Source organism: Cnephaeus nilssonii (genome assembly GCF_951640355.1).
Source record: "Cnephaeus nilssonii genome assembly, chromosome: 8".
NCBI classification, from domain to species: Eukaryota; Metazoa; Chordata; class Mammalia; order Chiroptera; family Vespertilionidae; genus Cnephaeus; species Cnephaeus nilssonii.
Genome location: NC_137079.1, coordinates 1,348,071 through 1,368,334, shown reverse-complemented (window position 1 = coordinate 1,368,334; position 20,264 = coordinate 1,348,071). Strand labels below are relative to the sequence as shown.

Below are 20,264 nucleotides of genomic sequence, written 5' to 3'. Positions count from 1 at the left end.
AGAGAGAGATTTCTCTAAAGGGCCTGGGACAGCATAAAAATCACACAGAGGAAAACTCATGGGTATTTTGCTATTGAATTTCATATCCTTTTTGTTCAGAACAGCAAATATTTTCAATTTTCTGGGACCAGGCATAAAGTCCAGGTTAAATTTTATTTTCCAATTTAACAGGGAAAACCTCTGCCCTCCCGAGAGGGATGGGGACGCCTCCTTCCGCTGATGAGAGTGTGGTAAATGGCCAGCTGCCTCTTTTGCCATAGATTCCTGGAAATTAAAAATTAAATATTAATTCTGGCCTCTGTGAATCCATTCGTGTCCACTTAGAGGGGATGAATCCGCTGCTCCCGGCTTGCTTCTATTTCATTATGTTATGCGGCCTGCGCTCTGCTCAGCCAGGTCACTGGGAGTCCTGTGGAAACAGGTCACGAGCAAGTCTAATAAACAAGAGGCCGTGTAATCACGTGTGGGTCCCTCTCGCCCACACGAGGCGTAGAAGGCTCCGTGGACGCCCGCCTCCTGTCCTTCTTCGTTACAGCTCCCCCTCCAAACGCCGCCCTGAGCAAGTGCTCACTGGTGGCTGCACGTTGGAATTTTTACACCTGCCCGCTCTGCCCTCAAACAACAGGGTCCCCAGAGCGTCCCGGGGATGACAAACCCATGCCAGGCTGCTGGCCAGGAGAACGCCCGTCTAACGGGGAAGCAGCCGTGGGCAGCGCAACCATCATGATCAAGGAACAGCCCCGCCCCCACCCCAGCGGCCGGGGCCCCACGCACCTGGCCACACTGAACGTGGCAGCTTCGGGCCCAGACACTCACATCGCCGGGAGCCAGCCGCTCACACAGTGCGCCCCTCCTCCGATCTGTTCCTTTCCCGAAGCACGTATCATTTCACCTCGTTTATCAAATATTCATCATTCACAGATTTATCCAGCCACATTCTTTCCTCCCGTGAAGGCGCTATTGCCAGAGCCCGGGAGCCTCTGCGATGGTAAGAGTCACTGCCCGGGCCACGCAGCCTGCACACGGCCCACCGGACGCAGGGCCTCCACGGGGCACCCTGCTCTCCGGGCTAATGAAGGACGGGGCCTATTTGAGGGACATCGTTTGAATGAAGAGCATCACCCGCGTCGGCCACACGCCTCCCGCCCCGCCGGGCTGTAATGGCCACTAACTGAACATGGAGGCAGGCGTGAGAGGCTGTGCCCGGTCTACCACGCGCGCCTCTTACATGCTAATGCTTTAAAGGGGACACGGCTCCCCTGTCTGGAGGCTCCCGCTAATGACTGAGGCCTCGTCTGCCCGCCAGACCTTCCCATCAGCTGTTATTTTTTAAATTTATTTTTATTGATTTCAGAGAGGAAGGGAGAGGGAGAGAGAGATGAAAACATCCATGATGAGATGAGAGAGAATCATGGATCGGTCGCCTCCTCCACGCCGCACACTGGGGACCCAGCGCAACACTGGGGCATGTGCCCTGACCTGGAATGGAGCCTTGACCTCCTGGTTCATGGGTCCACACTCAACCACTGAGCCACACCAGCCGGCCCCCGTCAGCTTTGATGAAGGGAAGGCAGGCGGAGCAGGGAGCCCAGAGGGTTGGGGCCATGACATGCACTGGGTTGCGGCCACAGGTGCCCGCTTTCACCGCCTCCTGGAAGTCTGCGCTGCAGGAAGGTTAGAAGCCGTGGGAAAGAAAGGCAACGCCGGGTCCCCTGTGGGTGCGCCCAGGTGAGGGTACGCCCAGGTGAGGGTGCGCCCAGGTGAGGGTGCGCCCAGGTGAGGGCCCAGCAGGTCAGATGCTCTCCTTCCCCCTGAGCACGCGCTGCGACCCTCCTCCCACCTACAGCGCCGCTCAGACACAGTGCAACCCGATGCAGCCTGGGTTTGAGGTCAGAAAGTAGGGCGCCCCTTTCCTGGGGGCAGACGGCAATCTGTTGGCCTTTATTCTGGACCTGGTTCGGAGGAAACGGGCGGGTGTTAGCGGGCTATTCCCGCCTGCCTTCCCTTCATCAAAGCTGACGGGCCAGCTGGTGTGGCTCAGTGGTTGAGCGTGGACCCATGAACCAGGAGGTCAAGGCTCCATTCCATGTCAGGGCACGTGCCCCAGTTGTGCGCTACGAGATGTGACAGGCAATTGAGGAGACACAGGCAGGCGTCCACCTGGCCAGGGGCCACAGGGAGGGGCCGGGGGCCTGGTCAGCCTGTCTGAGGGGCGGGGACGGGCCATGCCCCCAAGTTCATGGGGAAGCCCCGTGCCCAGTGCACCCACGTGAGGAGGGGAGGCTGCAATGAGGCCACCCTGATCTGCTGACGTCACGGGCTCAGGTGTAAGTCCCGGCTCTGCATTTGGAAGGTACGATGTGGAGCGATTTATGCATCTTTCTGAGCCTTAGTCTTCTCACCTGCAAAATGGGGTAGTAGCTGCACAAACATCGAGGGTCGATGGTGCAGTTAAAGGAGCTCAGAGATGCCAAGCACGCACTGCAGGCCGATTCCTGGGGTCAATACACAGATCTCCCCCACTGTTGTCACTGTTACGGGGTGCGCAGTGAGGAGCAGGGCGCTGATTCACCCCAAGTTACCTGTACAGCATTTAGATCTGTTCTGTCCATTTAGAAGGTTCTGTGTCATTAAGAAGCAATGCTTTACAAAAAGCCCAGAGGCTGCCCAGAGAGGCCTGTCCCAGAACACAATCACGGGATGTGCCAGAAGATCAGGAGATGGGGGGACATCCAGGCACCCCTGGGGGTCGCCGAGGGATGGAGAAGCTGATGAGGGAAAATGGGGAGAGGCAGAGACAGGAAAGAGGGGCTGGGGAGGGTCCACTGGCAACAAGACAGTGACTCTCATTATTCCCATGCCCAGCCCCAAGGACGGAGCCAGCTCAGCAGCAGCCCCACCCACCCTCACAGCCTCTGAGAAGGTGGACTTTGCAGGCAAAGGGACATGGAGGGTCACCCCCAAGCGGATGCGGCTCTGTAGCCGGTGGGGCCGGGGCAGACCAGGTCTGCAGGCTCCGGTTTGTGGAATGAATGTCCAGAAATCTAAATGGTTGCAAACCGCCTGGCTCAGTGGCTGAGCATCGGCCTATGAATCAGGAGGTCACAGTTCAATTCCCGCTCAGGACACGTGCCCAGGTTGTAGGCTTGATCCCCTGTGTGGGGCGTGCAGGAGGCAGCCGGTCCATCATTCTCTCTCATCATTGATGTTTCTCTCTCTCTCCCTCTCCCCTCCTCTCTGAAATCAATAAAAATATATTTGAAAGTATATAAATGGTTGCAAACATCTCCTGCTCCCCTGCATTTAAAACGACCCCCATGTCAGTGAGAGCACACGCATGTCAGTGAAAGCACAGACGTGTCAGTGAGAGCACACCCTGAAGTTCAGTTAGAACTCTTCCAGACCCTGGACTCCAATGCAGGCCCCTGAAGATGCCCAGACACCCCGTCTTACTCTCCGGCCCCGTGTCCCAGGCGTGTGAATTTTTAGCCAGTTCTTCGTGGACGGCGACAGCTGATATCACACCAAGTGGATATTTAAAATACCAGGGGATCACGTTATAAAGTATGTGACTGGGTAGCCACGATGCTGTACACCTGAGGCTAACCCGGAACACGACTGCGTGTCACCTGTAACTGACACACGACATGAACCGTGGGACGTGTCCCTGCGAGCCGGCGCCCAGCCCGGAGCTGCCTCCCAGCCCCTCTCCCTCCCCGTTCCCCTGGGGTCACAGCCTGACACCCGTGCCTGACTCCGGGGTCTGCACTTGCTCACTATCTCTCACGTCTGCTTTCCCCGCCCACCCGAGGTGCCGGGCCAGCTGAACGCTCCCAGCGCCGCTTTCCTTACGCCCGGAGACTGGGCCCAGCGGGCGTTGGTTTCATCGCGAAAAAGTCCGGCTTCTGGTCAGACGCTGCTTCCCTGCTGCTCCGTTGCCGAGGTGACCTGACCGTGTGGTGCTGTGGCTGCGGCCTGTGCGTCCTCGCGTTTGTACCTGTGGGGGGACCCCCTGCCAGGAACACCCTGCGTGTGCCACCCAGAGCCTTTCCAGCCCCAGGGCCTCTCACACCCCGTTGTCTGTGAAGCAGCCTTCTGACCTCACGGGGACGGACGTCTCTCCCCACACCCCGAGGGCGTCTCTGACCTCTGTGGCTGACCTGTCATGTTCACGTGCAGCGGATCTGGGCTAATGGACGCGGTCATCGGGCCTCTCTGGCCAGGAGCCGAGGCGGGTTTCTATGTTTTCATCGTCGCCCAGCAAGGTAAGTATCATTAACCTCATTTGGTGGTCAGGAAATGAAACTCTGAGGATTCGACTAACCCAGCGGTCGGCAAACTACGGCTCGCGAGCCACTTGCGGCTCGTGAGCCGCGGTTTGCCGCTCTGTTGACTAATGAGTTTGCCGACCACTGGGATAGGGGCTTAATCACAAGGAACGACAGCCTATAATTATTGGAATCGAGAGTCTAGGTCAGTGGTCGGCAAACTCATTAGTCAACAGAGCGGCAAACCATGGCTCGCGAGCCGCAGTTTGCCGACCACTGGACTAACCAACCAGATTCCCCGGCTACAGACGGGAACACGGTCCTGAGCCATCCTCTGGGTCCGAGGCCAGCCTCGTGCATCGCCCTGAGCTGCACTGTGAGGTCGCTGGGCTTCGCTGCCCCGAGAGAGTTGTCCCTGGAGAGAGGGCACCGGGGGCACCAAGAGACACAGGTTGGATTCCTGCCCACCTGGCCTCGCAGCCCACCTGGCCTCACCACCCAGCTGGACTCCCTGCCCACCTGACCTGGCCGCCCACCTGGCATCCCTGCCCACCTGGCCTCGCCGCCCACTTGGCCACACCGCCCACCTGGCCTCACCACCCACCTGGACTCCCTGCCCACCTAGCCTCACCACCCACCTGGCCTCGCCACCCACCTGGCCTCACCACCCACCTGGACTCCCTGCCCACCTGGCCTCACCACCCACCTGGCCTCACCACCCACCTGGCCTCGCCGCCCACCTGGCCTCCCTGCCCACCTGGCCTCACCACCCACCTGGCCTCGCCACCCACCTGGCCTCACCACCCACCTGGACTCCCTGCCCACCTGGCCTCACCGCCCACCTGGCCTCACCACCCACCTGGCCTCGCCGCCCACCAGGTTTTTACTTGTAAGAAACCCCATTACGGTTACGGCTGGACCGAGTGGCACAGAGAACGGGCGAGGGCAGGGCGGTGGTGGAAAGCCGGCCTGTGCACAGTCAGGACCGGGCTGGAACACCAGCCTCCTGCGATGCACCTACAGTCCCAGAGGTAAAGCAGGAACCCTCCGCATTTAAAGCACAGCAAGCTGGCGCATGACATCATCCGCCACATTTAGACTCCTCCGCCGTAGCCATGGCAACCCTCCCCTACAACATAGCTGAGTTGGTAATTTCACTCCAAATTAAATGAAAATAGGGCTAATCCTATTATTGGTCTTAACAATTTTCCAAGTAGCTTCTTCTCAGAGTGCCCTTGCTTGTATGTCCTGTCTTTTTAAAAATAGATTACTGGGAAATTATGTGTGTGTGTGTGTGTGTGTGTGTGTGCGCGCGCACGCCCAGGCCACTGGCGGCCACCAGCATCCCCCGCTGTGACAGCCGCACGACCTGTGTGGAGTCGGGCACAGCCTCCCACGCTGCCACCCGGGTGCTCCTGCCGCTCAGGGCTGGGCACTTGGGCGACACACACCATGTGGGCCCTGGGACCTGTCAGAGACTGTCACGCTAAGATCATGGAGAGACACTGTTGGAGAGAATCCATGCCATGCATTCGTGTCTATCTGAAAAGGGCACCTCAAGGGGTCCTGTTTCCGTGGTAAATGTGCTCACGCACGTGTCGAGTTATCACGGGACAGCTCCTCCTGTCGCCGCCACTGAAGAGTCACCGAAAGATGAGAGCTCCGTTCACAAGTGGCCCTGCAGCCACTCCTTCCAGCCAACATGTCACCCAGAGGCCTTCCCCTCTGTCTTCCCCGTCCGCCCACGATGCAGTGTGTGGGGGAAACTCCCTGTGGGTTGGTGCCTCCCCTGTGGGGTCACGCGAGCAAGGCTGCAGGATGCAGCAGAAGCCCTGAGACCCAGCAGAGGGGACTTCCTGACGGCGTGCCCCCCACCCTGGGCTGCCCTGCCAGGGGGGCGATGGGAGAGGGAAGACAGTGAATTTGAAGTCAGAGACCTTGAGGTTGAGCTATAGCTCCGTCCTCTGCTCTCTCAGCTTCCTCATGGGCAACTACCCACTGGGCTTTGGTGCCAGACCAAGGGGACCATGTAAATCATCCCAAGAATATACATATGGCCCGGCCAGTGTGGCTCAGTGGTTGAGCATCGACCTATGAACCTGGAGGTCACGGTTCCATTCCGGTCAGGGCACATGGCCGGGTTGTGGGCTTGATCCCCAGTGTGGGGCATGCAGGAGGCAGCTGATCAATGATTCCCTCTCATCACTGATGCCTCTCTCTCCCTCCTTCTCCCTTCCTCCCTGAAATCAATAAAAATATATTAAAAATAAAGAATCTACACATGAACACAAAACTCTCTCTGATGACGGCTGTGGAGCGACCGCATGGCAGCCACCAGGCTGGCCAGCCCATCAGAGCAGGAGGCACACAGGGTCCAGAACTTGCCCAACAACCACCCCGTGTTTCTGGTTTGCTCCCAGATCCCCAGGCTCAGTGCCCTGGCAGATCCCCAGGCAGATTGCAGAGAGGGGAGCCTGAACCCAGAACCAAGGAGCCCGGGGGCCTGTCCCGGCTGCTGTGCCCATATTCTCTCCATGACAACGACGCTATGGGCCCGACCTCTGCCGTGGACCCCACGGGACATTTCAGCCAGAACCCACCTTGCGCCCACTCATGTCCGTGCCACACCCACTTCCTGGGTCTGCTATTCACGCCCTCGGGGCCTTGTCGGGGGGAGTACCGTGAGCGACGCGAGGCAGCAGAGAAACCCGCAGGGACAGGACAGGAGGAAGGAGCAGGACCACGCTAAAAACACCTCTAGCTCCCGCTCCCTCCTGCGCGTGGAAGGAGGTTCGCCCTGCTTCTCAGGAGGAACGCGAGGTGCGGGCAGGACCGCGTGCCCCTTGCAGCTTGTGCCCAGTTTGATGGGCACCTGCTTCCCACCCGTCTGTCCTGGAGACTTCAATGTGGGCGTGGGCGCCGTACAGCTTCTCCCTCATGACCCCCGCTTGTTCCCAGCATTTTCCTGATCACGGATGCTCAGCCCGTGGTCCAACACATCACCCATTTCCCTCCCTCCCCAGCCGGACGTGTGCCCAGCAAGGATTTCCTCATAACCAAGGCCTTCTCCCCACTAACCACATTGCTCTGAGGACCAGGCACCCGTGCTGTGCATCGCATGATGTCCTGAAACCAGAACCATGTGATGTTACAGCCGAGAGAGCATGGCATCACGGAATTTCCACAGTGTCTGACAGAGACCAGGCACCAGCAGGGGCAGATGGATTCATTTACACGGTCACGCAGGACGCCCTTTGCTGAGTAGACAGTCGAGTGGTTTGTCCAAGGTCAGAAGGTTTGTTTGCGGCAGAACCTGGAGGATTATCTCGGACATTCAGTTCTCAGCTCAGAATCCACTGACTGATGTGAGGCACAGTGCGAGCCATGATAATATCAGCACACTCTGAGGGTTTTCGCTAAAGTCGTATCATGAAATCGATAGACGGGCCAGCTGGCTCCATCCCCACTGTTCCTCACGATACAGAAGACGTGAAGCAAAGATGACAGAGGCCGGCCGTGGTCAGTTTCTCTTCACTGAAGTGACATTGAACATACGCGCAGCAAAACGAACGCAAGGCAATCATGTGTCCGGGAATGGGAACCCTCTGCTTTGAGCCACGGGTCTCAGGAAAGAAAGTGAAATTCAATTTCAATAATTGGTTTAAACGGGCGGCTAATTGATGACATGCTTTAGGTTTGATGCCTTTGTCCTTGGGTCTTCGTGTTGAAATGCAAATTAAATGCATAGGAATATTCGCACCACTCACTCCGCGTTCTCTCCCACCCGCGCACACGACGCCCACCTCCCATGTGTTCTGCCTAAATCTGAATGTACATGTATCCGAGTTAGCTCTTACTTCAATATCTGGACTAGATTTCTGGGGCCGTTGTTAAGAAGCTAAGGAATTAAATAATTAAAACAAAGGAAGCAGTTCAACCTACAAAGGACTTAAACCAAGACGCCCTGCAGGCCTTCCAGCATCTGTTCTCTAACTTCTCCCTTTTCAGCTGCACTCAGAGACCAGCTGCCCTTTCTTGCAACCAACACCGTGAACCTACATCCAGCGCCATCGACTGGGCGCAGTGACGCCGCGCCCGGTGCACCAGGGCCCGACTCTGCACCGTGTTGGATCCACGTACACAGTTTTCCCATGACCCCCACAGTGGTCACATGACTTGGTGCAGCATCTCCAGGGAGGAGTCAAGTGTGCATCCTGCAATCGTGTGCCCGCAGCCAGTAGGTCAGGGACAGGGCATGTCCACAGTCTTAGAATATCTGATCGATTTGAATCAGCTCTGGGTCAAGTCCCAAACTTACCTCGCTCGGCCGTCTTCTGCGTGACTTTCTGAGAGTCCAGAATGAGGACACAGTGAGTTCCAGTGACGCCCAGAGCCCAGAGACCTCCCAGTCCCCGATGCCACATCTTAGAAAGACATCTTAGAGACTTTGAAATCAGCCGCGATATAGATGACGTTTTAGTAGCCCAAAGAGCAAGGCAGAGAAAGAACACACGTGCCCTCCCACGACCTCCAGAGACCTCAAATGACCTCCAACTACCTCCAATGACCTCCAACTACCTCCAATGACCTCCAACTACCTCCAGCGACCTCCAATGACCTCCAACTACCTCCAATGACCTCCAACTACCTCCAATGACCTCCAACTACCTCCAACTACCTCCAGCGACCTCCAATGACCTCCAACCACTTTCATGACTTCCAACCACCTCCAATGACCTCCAACCACCGCCAATGACCTCCTACCACCTCTAATGACCTCCAATGACCTCCAACCACCTCCAATGACCTCCTACGACCTCTAATGGACTCCAGCGCAGCACCGCGGAAGCCCGGTATGGCGATGGGACGCCCCCTCCCGCACTCACCACACAGATGGCGCCTCCGTCCCGCTGATCTCCAGGAAGTCGTAGCCCTCCTCCAGCTGGAAGTCGGTGAAGACCAGCGCGATGGTGTCCCCAGGCTCGGCCAGGACGGTCCACGTGCAGTCGGCGTTGTTCTCGTACTCGGACGGGAAGTGGGGGCTGGAGATGCTGCTGCTGGTGCCCCGGAGGGTCCCCCCGCAGGCTCCCTCGGCTGCAGGGACAGAGGAGGGAAGACGCTGTTCAGGGTGATCTCGGGCACCAGGGCGTCTGCAATGCCTCGGGGTCAGGGACGGCGTTTCCTCACCAGAGACCGAGCCCCCTGCGGGTCTCCGCGGGCCCGCGCATGCAGTGCTAAGGAAAGGGACAGGGTCTGGGGTCACATCGCTTTGCCAAGGAACCGCCACCCTCGGAGAGGGAGCCATCGCGGAGACCCGGGCTGCCGCCGCCGGCCACAGTCACAGGCAGGTGGACAGCGGTTCCCAGGATGCTCTCCGGGTCCCGGAGGACGGAGATAAGCGGCGCATTTCAGACCCGAGTGCTCCTGCCCTGTCCTTCGCGCTTCGACGCTCTGATTGCAGAGGCCGTGCTTTGGGGGGGCACCGCCCACCTCTCCTTCCTAGGGCGCTGGGAGGTGCCTGCGGTTCTGAAGTTCAGATAAGCTGACACCATCAGATGGCATCACACAGGGACATGGACACATCAAACGTTTCCGAGGAGGAAACAGCTGTGTGGAACGTAAAAATGGGGAAATGCCCCATTTTACATCTTGGGGAAATGCCGAGTAAAGTCAATAAAGATGAAACACATAGAAGATGTAAATGATACGGTGCCAAGTGGTGGGAGGGAGGGAGGGAGGGAAGAAGGGAGAGAGGGTAGAGGGAGGGAGGGAGGGAGGGAGGGAGAGAGGGAGGAGGGAGAGAGGGAGGGAGGAGGAAACAGGTTCCCCACCCCCGACCTAAAGGCTCTGAGAATCCATCCAGGAGACCCAGCCTCCACACCTCTGACCCGAGCTCATTACAGCGCCAAGGTCCAGGGATCACGTGGCCTTGGAGACACCCAGGACCTGGGGGATTCTCGCAGATCTCATTGCCCCGCCCCTGCCAGGCGTGTGCAGGAGCAAGGCCGTGTTTCCTGTGGACACAGACTGTGGGAATCTGCCCTCTACTGCCGAGATCTCCTCTGAAAAAGGAGGAGCTATTTCCTTTCGTGTTTTTGTTTGGGTTTTAATCTTCACCCAAGAATATTTTCCCCTTGGTTTTTAGAGAGAGTGGAAGAGAGAGGGACAGATAGAAACATTGATGTGAGAGAAACATTGACTGGTTGCCTCCTGCATGAGCCTCTGACCAGGGCCTGGGCCAAGGAGGAACCTGCAACCGAGGTACGTGTCCTTGACCGGAATCGAACCCGGGACCCTTTGGTCCACAGGCCAACACTCTATCCACTGAGCCAAACCGGCCAGGGATGTTTTTCATGTTTTATTGATTTCAGGGAGGAAGGGAGAGGGAAAGAGATAGAAACATCAATGATGAGAGAACCCCTTGGCTGCCTCCTGCACTCCCCCTACATTAACAGATGATCATTAACAGATGACTCTGAGATCCTGGCTTCTCACCTTTGACCTCTGACCTGTGGGGCCTGTAATTCTCCATGAGGGAGGCTGCCCGTGCAGTGTGGGAAGTTCCACAGCATCCCCGCCTCTGCCCACTAACAGCCAAAAATACGCCCACCGCGTGCTGACCGATGCCCCGGACCCTGCCATCCTCCCGGCACACGGTCCCGGCTGAGCACCGCTGACCTCAATGACGGTAACTAGGCAGTGCCATCCCGGCTCCCGGGGTGGTTTACCCAGAGCCTTCGGGACAGGAGGCCTGCGCCGGATGAACATGCCAGCACTCCTCTTTCTCTGAGTCCAGGTTAATAATTTATTAGGTATTGGGCTTATGTAAATGTATTAAAACAGAGAGAGACGTACATGGCGTTTCCCCTTAAATAACCTGTTTATGTTCAATAACTTAATTAAAGGGGTGAGTTACTGCAGTAGCCTTTGGAAATGGTTTCATTTCTGACAGACATTACACAATTCCCCATAAAGAAGAAGCCCAGATAAATGAAGTTCATTAGGAAACAACTATTAAATTTTCTACATTAAAATATTTTTATCTCTTTAGAAAAACCTAAAAGTCAGTATAGATATAATAGATTCATTGTGGTTGTTTTTATTTAATATACCTTTAATCCCATTTGTGTGGAAAGTGGATTTGATATATGTAACTCTTTTATAAGACAAACTAGAGGCCTGATGCATGGAATTTGTGCAAGAGTAGGCCCTCGCAACCATAGCTGTCTCAGCCCTCACAGCCCCAGCTTCGTCCGGAAGTTCATCCAGATGGTTATTCTGATGTTTGGCCGTTTGATCGACTTGCGTATTACGCTTTTATTATTATACATTATATTTTGAAATTCATAACTTTATAGTTTCTGAGATGTGTTTTCACCACCCTGACTTCACTCATTTTGTAAAAACTAATAATACCAAAATATAGTAACATGTTTTTATTAAACATTTTATTCCAATTATTCATAAATATTGTACTAAAAACAAATGCTCTACTAAAAAAAGACATATAAGCTTTTGAAAATGGGAGCTTATTAGCTAGAAGTAGGAAAATCAGAGCCACAGACCTTACACTGTTCACACACACACACACACACACACACACACACACGTGTGCACACGCAAGCACACAACACACCACATGGGCACCTAAAACTAACGAATATCCTTGCTTTCATCCTTCCTCTATGCTATGTCCACTTACATCAGCAACATTGATCTTTTAAAATTGAACTTGAATCTTAAAATTTTCTGTCCCAAACTGTTCAACTTCCCAGGTCACCCCTGAGACGGAAGTCAACGGTGGCCACGCCCTGAGGCATGCGCTGTGTGCGGACCCCCGCCTGCCTCCCCAGCGCCCCTGCCCCCCGACCTCACTCTGTCCCCTCCTCTACTTCCCCTGCGCTGTGGGGCCCCTGCCCCCCACTTCACTCTGTCCCCTCTCCTCCCTCCCCTGCGCTGTGGGGGCCCTGCCCCCCCACCTCACTCTGTCCCCTCTCCCTCCCTCCCCTGTGCTTGGGGCCCCTGCCCCCCCCACCTCACTCTGTCCCCTCTCCTCCCTCCCCTGCGCTGTGGGGCCACCTGCCTCTGGGACCAGCGCCTGTATGTTGCTGCCCCAGGGCCTTTGCCCTCCTCACGCTGCCCACGGCCTGCCTGCTGCCCTTGGCGTCTGCATAAGTCATCCTCCTGGGCCGCCTTCTCGGGCCCCCATGGACAAACAGGCACCACTTTTCGTCACCGTCCCCTCACGTGGCTTTGCTCCTCAGCGGTTCACGGCGTGCCAAGTCCCGGACCGTACGCTTCAGGGACTCGGCCGTGCGCGTGTGCCCTCCACCTGGAAGCAGCCTGGACCCAGCGCCTTTCCTCCCGTTTCGCTTTTCCTCTCTGGGTGGGTGCCGGCAGCTTTCCCATAGTTACATCGCCTGCAACCAGCCTCTATTCCGCACCCTTAGTGTTCGAAGTGGGATTTTAACAAAATACATTTCTGGGCCTGTGCATGGCATCAAACTATACCATTTCTAAGGGAAGACGTCAGAAAGTAAGTCAACTGAGTCATGGAAATACAGAGGCATCTTCAAATACAAGGTTTAAAAAAGAATATTCTAGAAAAACTGCAGCAAGACGTGGAGCAATATGTCAGACAAAAGCTAATTGTGGAGAAAGAAGTGGGGTCCTTGTAGCAATCCCCAGGGGTTAGAGGGCCCCTGTGTGTGGCTTTGTTTGTTCCAACAAGTAGCTAAGCTGCCACCTGGGAATTTTCCTTTACATTCAGCAGAGCAGCAGGGAAATTTCTAAAAGAGATAAAGTCAGGCAGGCAGAGAAAGCAAAGTAATCAAAGGAAAACATTAAGAAAATGAGATTATGAGCCAGCTTCCTGGCACCCGGAAGAATTATTATTTTTTTTTAAATATATTTTCATTGATTTCAGAGAGGAAGGGAGAGGGAAAGAGAGATAGAAACATCCATGATGAGAGAGAATCATGGGTCAGCTGCCTCCTGCACGCCCCCCACTGGGGATGGAGCCCACAACCCTGGCATGTGCCCTGGCAGGAATCAAACCTGTGACCTGGTACCTGAGTTGATACTCAACCACTGAGCCACACGGGCTGAGCCTGGAAGAATTATTTCTAATTCCACAGTTAAGCATGTAAACTCAGAAATAACATATAAAAAGTAAAATGTATAAAAACAAATAAGTAACTATTAAAAATAAACCAATACTGGCTAATATTTAAATAATACAGTTATCCTATATAATAAAGGCCCAGCGACCCAATGGCAAAACGACCCATCAACCAGTCGCTATGACACACACTGACCACCAGGGGGCAGAAGCTCAATGTAGGCGCTGCCCCCAGGTGGTCAGTGTGCTCCCACAGTGGGAGCGCCGCTAGGCTGACCAGGATGAGCGGCAGATCCCTGCAGGCCACGCCCCCCACCAGTGCACGAATCCATGCACAGGGGCTCTAGTATTAATATAATGTAAGCTCTTTTTAACCCATACCTGTTAATAAGCAACTAAAATGTATCAAAACCATTACTTTTATATTAATTTTGCTATATGTTTTTATTTGAAAGCTGAAAAATTGGGGGGGGCCTAATTAATGCTATTTAGAATCTCCCCCACCCCATATTTTTTACACATTATGCAGAAAGAAAGTGAAGTTAGGTCAAGCTGCCGTGCACCCATGAGAATTAGCACACAACAAATATTTTTCAACGAGATGATGAAGATCCGTACTGAGTCACTTCAGCGTTTTAAAAATTGTGCACCTAGGACTTTTGAGGGAAGGAGCTGGAGGTTGCCAAGTGGGTGGGCTTTGGCTCTGACACCCGATTTCCCTCAGAGCCATTATTTCTTTAACTCGGTTTCCTATCCTGAGTTTTCACAAAATCTTGCATTTGGAGAAAAAGATTCTACAGCTAAAAAAGAGTGTGAAGGTCATCTTGTTAATCCAAGAAGATAAGGTTTTTAATAAAAGATGCGTTTGGACCTACTGATTCCTGTAAGTGGGGGAATATTTTAAATATCAGCGGAAATCACGGCTCACCATTTCTCCCGAGGAACCTCAGAACTCTTAGAAGCTTTATTCTAAACTCTGAAAGTATCACAGGCCTTGCCTGGGTAGAAACGTTGCTAGGAATATAACTTGAGGGCATAATACAAAATTCAGAATAAAACATTATTTAGAGACACCCTTTGCACATTTATCATAAGGAAAAATGAAACCAACTAAATGTTTAATAAGCTGTAAATCATTAAAGTATGATGTGTCTGAATCACACAGCCACCCCAGGGTTTCCACATGGCTTCGGGAGCTTCCTGTGTGAGTGTGTTAAACCTGCCCCACGGAGGATGGACAACAGATGCAGTCTCTCGCAGGGTTAACGACTGTATGGGAAGGTACCCAGGAAAGAAACACACACATGCACACATGCACACACACATGCACACACGCACACACATGCACACACACATGCACACACATGCACACACGCACACACATGCACACAGAGACACACATGCACACACAGACACACACGCACACACACACATGCACACACATGCACACACGCGCACACACACAGACACACACTCATCACACTCCTTTTCTAACCGGGGAGGTACTGTCTAACGCCCTGACCCCCTCTAGGCTGCGTGGAATATCGGAGTCAGTGAAAACCCAGAAGCCAGACTGTCTGGGTTTGAACGAGTCACCCTCTGCGTGTAACCAGCTTCCGGCCCCTTCCTGCGCCTCGGTTTGCTTCTCTGTACCTGGCGAGAATGCAGGTATCGATGCCCAGGGTTGGTGTGAGGTGAACTGATACGGGCAGAACCCTTAGAACTAGGCAGGCAAATGGTAGGTGATCAAAATAGCTATTACTGTTTCCAACCACTTGGCATGCAGTGATCACGCAATGATAGCTTATTGAATAGATTATTGATACGCATTTTTCATCACAGGGTTTAAAGGTTTTGCCGCTTCGGGTAAGACTCTCCTTCCTGGGTCTAAACAGTGTTTGCACCAGGAGCGGGTGCTGCTCCGAGGGAGGAGAGGGTGGCAAAGAGCCGGGGTGGGGTCAGGCTGCCACTGCTCCAGGGGCTGGGCTCAGAGGGACCCCGAGACATGGGCCACCCCCTCCCCCGCCATCTCCATGGCTGCTCCTCTGGTGGGCTCACCACCACACGTGTGCCGAGACCATGGGGCGCTGACACTCTCCCCGCTTCCTGAAGTCTCTGTGAGAAGCACTGGTCCCCTAGGTCTCCTGCATTCCCTGGGTCGCCCCCCCACCCCCTCAAAGATCGCACATCTCAGGTGTCAACCCCTCCCCCTCCTGAGCTCCTGAAACCCTCCACGAGGTCCCCGACACTCAAGGGCAACCACCAGCAGCACGTCCCACATCACAACCACGTCCGCGGTGTCCCCTGCCCTTTCCCCGTGGAAACCCCGTGTCTCCTGAAGAGGGGATCCAGGAAGTCCTCCCAAGCGGTCAACATTCTGCCTCCGTCGCCCAGGGGCTCGGTCCTGGAACTGGAACACACGGCCAGGCACCCACTTCCCGGATGTTTGTTCTTTCTCCCTAAACCCTCCCCGCTGGTCCCCTCTGCTCCTCACCTCACCCCTTCCTCCCGGAGAGCGCCTGCCAGCTAACGCCGAGGCCGCCTGCTCACAGCCCTTTCTCCGTTTTGCCAGGATTTGCATGAACTTGTTCACCCCTCGCAGCCACAGAATTAGACCCCTGTCCGCAAACTCTGAGTATTGCTATGAATTTTGAATTCGGGGCAGAGAAGTATAAACAAGGTATGTTAGGTTCATACACACCCCACACAGGGACCTCCACTACATAAAGTGCTGCCCGCCCTAACCGGTGTGGCTCGGTGGATAGAGCGTCGGCCTGCGGACTGAAGGGTCCCGGGTTCGATTCCGGTCAAGGGCATGTACCTTGGTTGCAGGCACATACCCAGCAGGGAGTGTGCAGGAGGCAGCTGATCAATGTTTCTCTCTCATTGATGTTTCTAGATCTCCATCCCTCTCCCTTCCTCTCTATAAAAAATCAATAAAATATATTTTTTTAAAAATAAAGTGCTGCCCAATGATGACTCTCTCTCATCACTGATGTTTCTCTCTCTCTCTCCCTCTTTCTTCCTCTCTGAAATCAATAACAACATATATAAAAACCAGATATTGATGAAACCAGTCCCGTCCTACCGTCCCCAACAGCCAGGCTGTGCTGGCCTGCGAGCGAGCAGGGTCCCTCAGGGATGGCAAAGCTCTGCTCTGGGGCCCCCCACTGTGCACTTGGGCTGTCTGCTTCTCTGGGGTGACCTTCTCTGGGGTGACCTTGTCCGCATTCTCCATGAATACCGGGTGTCAGCCCCTTACCAATGTGTCGCTGGTGAATGTCCTCCCACTCGGAGGGCTGTCTTTTCCCGGTGTTGATGTTTCCTTTGCTGTGCAAACACCTGTGAGTTGGATGTAGTCCCATTTGTTTATTTTTTTTCCCTTGCCCGAGGAGACAGATCGGAACAAATACTGCGACGAGAAATGTCCGAGATTTTACCGCCTCTGTTTCCTTCCAGGAACTTCTCGGTTTCCAGTCTTACATGCACGACGTTAACCCGTTCTGAGTGCGCCCTTGTGTGTGGTGTAAAGAGGTGGGGAGCAGGGCAACACCCTTACGGTACAAGATTGTCTAACCACCCTGCTGTACCCCTGAAACTAATACAGAATAATATATTGAATGTCAGCCGTAATTGAAAAGCAAAGTATTAAAAAGTCAGACATGGACTTGAGCCTTAATTCACAGACCTCTGGAACCTTTAAGTGCTAATATAGTGTTTCTTCACCTGAGAAATGAGCGTCAATGTTTATTATTTCAGTGGCCCTGTGAGAACCAGAAGATGTGATTTAAGAAAGCAGTTAGCGCCTTCCCAGGCCTTCGTTGACCAAGGTTAGCAATGCTTTTATTTTTGAAAACGTCAGGTGAGCGGTTCTTAGTAAAGTGCAAGGTCACGAATCAAAGCCGCTCTTCCCCAGGGCTCCTGGTCAGTGACATGAACGTTACACACGGGGCCCAGCGTCTCGGGCTCACGACAGTGACTCTCCCCTCACGGCCAGTCCTGCGATGGCCCTTGAGGGACGCGGCTTCACTCTGAGTGCTGAAGAGCCCTTACATTTAATTTTTGGGGCTATCTGTCATTTTTAATGAGAAAAATATGAAGAAGGATGTATTTCCCAGCCAGCGTGGCTCAGGGGTTGAGTGTCAACCTGTGAACCAGGAGGTCACGGTTCAATCCCTGGTCAGGGCACATGCCCAGGTGGCGGGCTCAATCCCTAGTGCGGGGCATGCAGGAGGCAGCCAATCCATGGTGCTCTCTCATCATTGATGTTTCTCTCTCTCCCTCTCTCCCTTCCTCTCTGAAATCAATAAAAATGTATATATTTTTATTTATTTTTATTTATTTTTTTAAAATATATTTCTTTATTGATTTCAGAGAGGAAGGGAGAAGGAGAGAGAGATAGAAACATCAATGATGAGAAAGAATCATTGATCGGCTGCCTCCCACACACCCCCTAGTGGGGATCGAGCCCGCAACCCAGGCATGTGTCCTTGGCCGGAATTGAACCCGGGACCCTTCAGTCCGCAGGCCGACGCTCTATCCACTGAGCCAAGCTGGCCAGGGCAAAATGTATATATTTTTAAAAGGAACGACCACATCGCTGTGGACATAAAGGTGTGTATTAAAGCTCAGAAAATGCAACCTGGAGAGGTGGTAAACGGTGCAGAGGTTGAGAGGGTCTGAGAAGGAGGAGGAAGGCAGACCTGGGGATTTAGGGAACATCGCTACATGTGTTACTGACTTTACCCACCGTTTCTTAGGTAACGGAACGTGACTTTGGGGAGCAGAATGGATGAGCTGGGAAGGGCCAGCAGGCGAGTGCTCTGTCATCGGCGGGAAGCTGACAGGCCAGCCCCTGACCCTCCCCTGGCGCCGGGACCCACCTCTGCAGAACGGGGCCGGGAAGTCCCAGGCGGCGCCGCTCCCGGGGCTGACGATGCAGGTGAGCGTCGCGTGGCCCTCCAGGACGTAGCCGGCCAGGCAGCTGTACCGGATCTTGTCTCCGATGTTGAATCTGGATCCGTGCAGCACCCCCTTCAGGATGTCCCCGGGGTTCCCGCACGTGTGGCTGGGCAGCACTGGGGAGGAGAAAGGAAAGGAAAGGTGAGGGATGGCCTTGGACGCAGGTCGGTCTGTGGCTCAAAGCGTGCCCCTCCCGGCGGTGTGACAGCGAGCACATCCACCGTCTCTCTCAGCCTGAACGTGGACAGAGACACGCATCCGTGTGACCTACCCGCCATCCAGTGCTTCTGTAAAGATGGCTTCAGTTAACATTTTAGACTGCGCTGTGTTCGGAGGGAAGATAGGGTCCGTCCTAGACTTTTCTAATCGCGAGGTTCTACCCTCTCCTACAGGCAGCAATCGGAGAGCGCCTGGGACCTGGGTTTCTGACAAAGCGATCAGCATACATGACTATTCATGCCAATGTACTCCGTGACCAGCACTGCCTGGTACACACCACTCATCAATGCCCAATCAATGTCTGATGGACAAGCAACTTAAAACATTAAAGACCATCCATTAACCTATCGGATTTTAATAAAATTGTTCCATTATTTTGTTCGAGCCAGCTGTTAGGGTCCACTAGCACGCGTGGACGCCGTGTCTGACCCACCACAAAGGGGTAGCTACAGGCTTTCACAACGCAAGTGCTGCACTCGCTGCCTGCTGTCCGGCGCCTGGCGCTGTGCCTTCCTGCCCGGCTCCCTCTGTGCCTACACGATCCTCTGCCTCCCTCAGCGGCCCTGAACCTCCGCGAGGGGAAGCCATCGCGCCCAGAGATCATCGCCAACCTCATCCGTGCGCCCGTGCGCTGACCAGACAGTGTCTGCCCTCCCGCTGTGAAGTCGGCCTGTCGCCCGTCAGTCCCCGGCCCTCCCGTAGCACGCAATCAGCCAAGGGCCCTCCTGTTCCAAAAGGAACGGTTTCCAATAAAAGTATTTCTAAGTGAGTGACATGGCATTGTTTCATCTTCTTTTAAAGTATTATTGATTTGGGGGAGAGAGGGAGAGAGCCAGGAACACTGATCTGCTGTTCCCCGTACGTATGCCTTCACTGGTCGCTCCTGGTACGCGCCCTGACCGGAGCGAGAACCACAAGTCTGGCTTGTGGAGAGGACACTCTAACCACCTGAGCTCCCCGGCCGGGGCCGTTATTTCATATCCACACCCAACTGTGCTGCTGGGCACAGAGCACAGGCTGGCAGGTAGGCATAACAGAGTGACATTTTTAGTTTTGTCCTTTTATACGTTAAGAAATAGATCTTGTTCACTGAATGAAAGGGAATGTCAGTATTTCTGAAATTATTTTATTATAACATTTAATATGAACAAAGTAAGCTATGTAGAAACACTAAGAAAAAAATACTACCTTTTAAATACTTAATATAATTGATATGTTTATAAAATCACTATTTACATAGCAAAGTGTATTCAATTTTAGTTAAAAAAATAATAGTTTCCGAAAACAGTGAAAACAAAACAAAACAACTGTTTGAGACATAATGGAAAATAGTTAATTTTGGTCTAGAAAAGGGATTTTTCAGCCAGTGTGCGGCAAGACGTTTTAAAACATGCAGCACCTGACTCTCTAGTCAGGGGCACCGACCTCCTTTCCCTTCGACAGTCAAATAAAAGATGAAAACAGCCCACACAATAGCCGTCTGGTGTGAGCGAATCAAAATAAAACCGATTTTGTTTTTGTCAGATCGGCAAAAAAACAGAATGCATTTTCCTGTGTGCCCCAGAATTCCAGGCCTCAGTCTGTGTGCCCTGAGATGAAAAGGGTTGGCCGTCCCCATTCTGCAATCATCTTTGCTTCTCTTACAAAAAGGACACTCATTGCTCACTATCACAGTCCCTATTGCTAAGTCCATG

General features: G+C 53.8%; 1 protein-coding gene across 1 annotated transcript in view; it reads right to left on the bottom strand.

Moving 5' to 3' along the window:
* CSMD1 (CUB and Sushi multiple domains 1) overlaps window positions 1-20,264 on the bottom strand; it is a gene marked incomplete at its 5' end in the record, with an annotated part of 729,782 nt that overhangs the window by 449,157 nt on the left and 260,361 nt on the right. Inside the window, 2 exons of the mRNA XM_079779355.1 lie at window positions 9,155-9,362; window positions 18,273-18,467. Coding sequence (XP_079635481.1) covers window positions 9,155-9,362; window positions 18,273-18,467 — 403 coding nt within the window. The remainder of the gene's footprint in view (window positions 1-9,154; window positions 9,363-18,272; window positions 18,468-20,264) is intronic.